This window comes from Phodopus roborovskii, unplaced genomic scaffold, assembly GCF_943737965.1.
Source record: "Phodopus roborovskii unplaced genomic scaffold, PHOROB, whole genome shotgun sequence".
In the NCBI taxonomy this organism is placed as follows: domain Eukaryota; kingdom Metazoa; phylum Chordata; class Mammalia; order Rodentia; family Cricetidae; genus Phodopus; species Phodopus roborovskii.
The window spans coordinates 690,395-693,942 of record NW_026125397.1 but is presented as its reverse complement, the minus strand read 5'-3'; the positions used below and the strand labels follow the sequence as shown (position 1 = coordinate 693,942).

Here is a 3,548-nt window from a genome sequence, read left to right as displayed (position 1 = left end):
TACTGACCTTCTATACCTCCCTTTTTTTCTTTTTCTTTTTATTAAACAAGAGAAAGTAGACAGATACATGTTGGTAAATGCTAACTGTCTGTATTCACATAGAGACACAGTGTAATTTCTGAGCCCAATATACAGAGAAAGGAAAAAAGCTAGAATTCTACGCACTATTACACAGGGGCTTAGCACCCCCAGCCTCCAGCAGAGCCCAGGGAGCCAGAGGGCTTTTCTTTTTCCCCCACAGAACACATTGGCGGTGTTGAATCCATAGTTTGAGACAAAGATAAAAAAAAAAATGAATTTAGAACAGAAGAGTGTAAATTCTTTTCTCGTTGTATTTTGTTTAAGGTATTTCCACCCCCAAATAAGTTGAGAACCATGGTGTTGAGAAGAGACCTCAAAAAACGGGCAACTGAGCACAAGAGGGATTGGGAAGGGGAGGGAAACGACTGCAACTTGCTCCCAAGGACTGGAGAAAATTAAAAATAAAAGAAAATTTTAAAAAAGAGGGTTGGAATCCATCAGACTTCTGTGCTAGTCATCCTCGCCTTCATCCTCCTCTCCTTCCTCCCCTTCGTCATCATCTTCATCCTCTTCACTTTCATCTTCATCCCCTTCTTCATCAGTATCTTCCAAGCCTTCCTCCTCTTCATCATCATTTTCTGCCTCTCCTTCTTCATCATCCATATCAGGAACCAAATAGTACTGCAAGAGGTTTGGCCAAATATCGTCTTTGATGACCTCTCCTAACTCATCTGCACCTGCATCAGAATGGTCAGTGAACCAGGTAAAGAAGCTCTCTGGCTGCCTCTTCCTGCTGGCTTTATTCTGCGTTTGACTTGAGCATTTTGTCAAATCCTTTCCAGATTTCCATTTGATTTCAGTGGACTTTGAAGATGGGTCACCACTCTCATTCAGATGAAATTCTTTGAAGAGAACTTCGTTTTCAAAGTAAGGATTTTCATCAAAATAAAAATCTATTCTGTAACCTGATTTAATGTCTTCAAATTCTGTCAACTCTGGTCAAGTAATGTAGAGCTTCCTTGTCTTCCTCCCCAAGCAGTGCAGACACTTGTGGATGGTTGACAAATGTTGTTACCCAAAAATTTGGGATTTTGGCGATCAATTCTGACCTCTTCTGGAAAAATGGCTGGAGGAGTTTGTTATATTTTTGTTCTACCTTCAAAATTTCCTCACTGGCTTGTTCATTAAGTCTGTCTATTTCATTTTGTGCTTCATCAATGTGTTCAGTTGCTTCTTGCTGTTCTTTTTCTCCCTTCGGCAGGCCGAGAGAGGCAGCAGACTTGTCCTTCAGCTTCGCGGCAGGAACCGATTTGGGTTTCTTGGACTGAGGCAGGAGCACAGACTGCCATTTCGGGGCCATGCCGCGAGGGAACTGGCGTGAAGCCGGTGGCCAGAGCCTGGGTACTTAGTGAAGGAAGAAAGTCACAGGAACTCAAAAGTCTGAATTCTATTGTGCTCTTCCCTCTTGCTTGCTATCTGGGAAAACCTGAAGCAATAGGCAGAGACAGAAAAATATGGCTGTATGCCCTTGAGTTTTAACAGCCTCTACAACTTTGTCACTTGATGATAGCTTAACGTGATCAGTTAGTCTATTTTTTGCTACTGGACAGAACTTGAATTCCTGGATATGTGCTGCCACTCACTCTTTCTGGCCATAAAGGTTATGTAATTACTAATTGCCAGGTATGGGAACATTAGGTTATAGAATTGATAGTTTACTGGGGGTAGGGAGTGGGGCACAACAAATTGGCTTTCTGTTCCCAAAGCCTCTTCCCATTTATTTTCCTGATAAAATTGGAAATGAATTTGTTAGAATCATAATTTGGTCTCATTTACTATAATATAGTCTCATTTACAATAAAGTCATTTTAACTATTGAGTTAATTTAGATTACATTTTTTGATTGTATAAGTTTCTAAATTAATAATATACAAATTAGCCAGGCATGGGTGGCACACACCTTTAATCCCAGCACTAGGGAGGCAGAGGTTGGTGGATCTCTGTGAGTTCAAGGCCAGCCTGGTCTACAGAGCTAGTTCCAGGACAGACTTCAAAGCAATACAGAGAAACTCTGTCTCAAAAAACAAACAAACAAACAAAATACAAATTACTTACATGCTATCAACAACAACAAATATCTCTAGCCTGACTACACAAGCATCCTCATATTAAGGGAAAACTAATGTTACTTAGTGAACATTCCCAGGTTCTTTTATTTTACATAGGCTTGGCTTCCTTTAGTCTTCCTGACAGTTGCATAAGGCAAGGGCTGTTCTTACACCTCATTTACATAGGAGGAAAACAAAATTGAGAACTTGCTGAGTCACACAGCCAGTAAACAACACAGCCAAGGTCTGAATCCTGGCTGCACATTCCTCAGGATATTATCTTTGTATCTTGCTTCTCTGCAGTGGAAACGCCATCCTGGAAACAGTAGTCCTCAAAGGGATCCATAGAGTCAAGAAATAAGTGTTTTAAGTGTTTTTTTTTTTTTGTTTTTTTTTTTTTTTTTTTTTTTTTTTACCAGAGGGGCTTTTTTTTTCTTTTCTTTTTTTCTTTTTTTTTTTTTTTTTGAGCAATGTAATTGTGGAATTGTCGGCTCTTATGTATGAATATAAGAATATATAAGTATTTCTGTGTGGACTGCCAGCTTTTCCAAGCCATGGCTGACTTGACACTGGATTTTTATAAATACAGCCTGTACTCTGTGATGGACATCTGTAGCTAAGGTGGTTGAAATAGAGCAGTTGGACGTTGGGTTATTTCAATCATGAAGACATAGCTTTAAGATTTGTTACCATCTATTTAGAATCAGGCTTAAATTACTGTGGATTTCAGATGAAATTTATCTTAAAAGCACACTGTACTCCAATCATATCTACTTATCAAAATAATTGATGGTAAGGTTCCGGCTAGCCTATCACATTTCCATTTCATTCCAAGTAGGGTGTCCACTTCAGAGTAAGCCAGTGTGAGAAGGGAAGAGGAGGAAGAATGCCAAGGGGGAGAAAAACTGGTGAGCCAGGCAGAGCATTTTCAATTGCAAGCTTTCAAGGCATCTCTGCTCAGGAAGGAATCAAGAGTCATTTGAATAGTTACGAAAATGCCTTTCACAGGGCTGTTTAAAATTTAACAGGTGTCAAAGAAATTCTACCAAAGAAACTCAAGTGCACTTCGAGGGTGTTTTATGTTCAGAGTTATTGTCTGACACAAGGACAGAATGTGAGACCAAGCATCCTCCTCATCCAGGGAGTGCTTAAATTCCAACTCCAGGGTTCGATTTCATCATGTTACAGAAATATCCAGGATCATTAAATCCATTCACTGTAAAAAGAATGCATCAACTCCTATAGTTTTAACTCCTGTAGGACATAATGAAGAACCTGTTGTTATGAGTTGTATTGTTCTGATTTTTATTAAAGCAATCTATGGCTGGTTGCTGCATGTCATATTTATCTGTGGGAGCCAGTGGGATTCCTGAGTAATTTGAACCCCTCTCTATTGGAGTGATCTTTGACCACATTGGG

The 3,548-nt window shown here is 39.6% G+C and overlaps 1 protein-coding gene across 1 annotated transcript; it reads right to left on the bottom strand.

Moving 5' to 3' along the window:
• Positions 1 to 448: 448 nt before the first annotated feature.
• LOC127215030 (protein SET-like) lies at positions 449 to 1,381 on the bottom strand. The gene is given in 2 exon segments (XM_051175329.1): positions 449 to 1,018; positions 1,020 to 1,381. Coding segments are annotated over 2 exon segments (849 nt in total). The 3' UTR covers positions 449 to 531.
• Between the last annotated feature and the right edge of the window lie 2,167 nt (positions 1,382 to 3,548).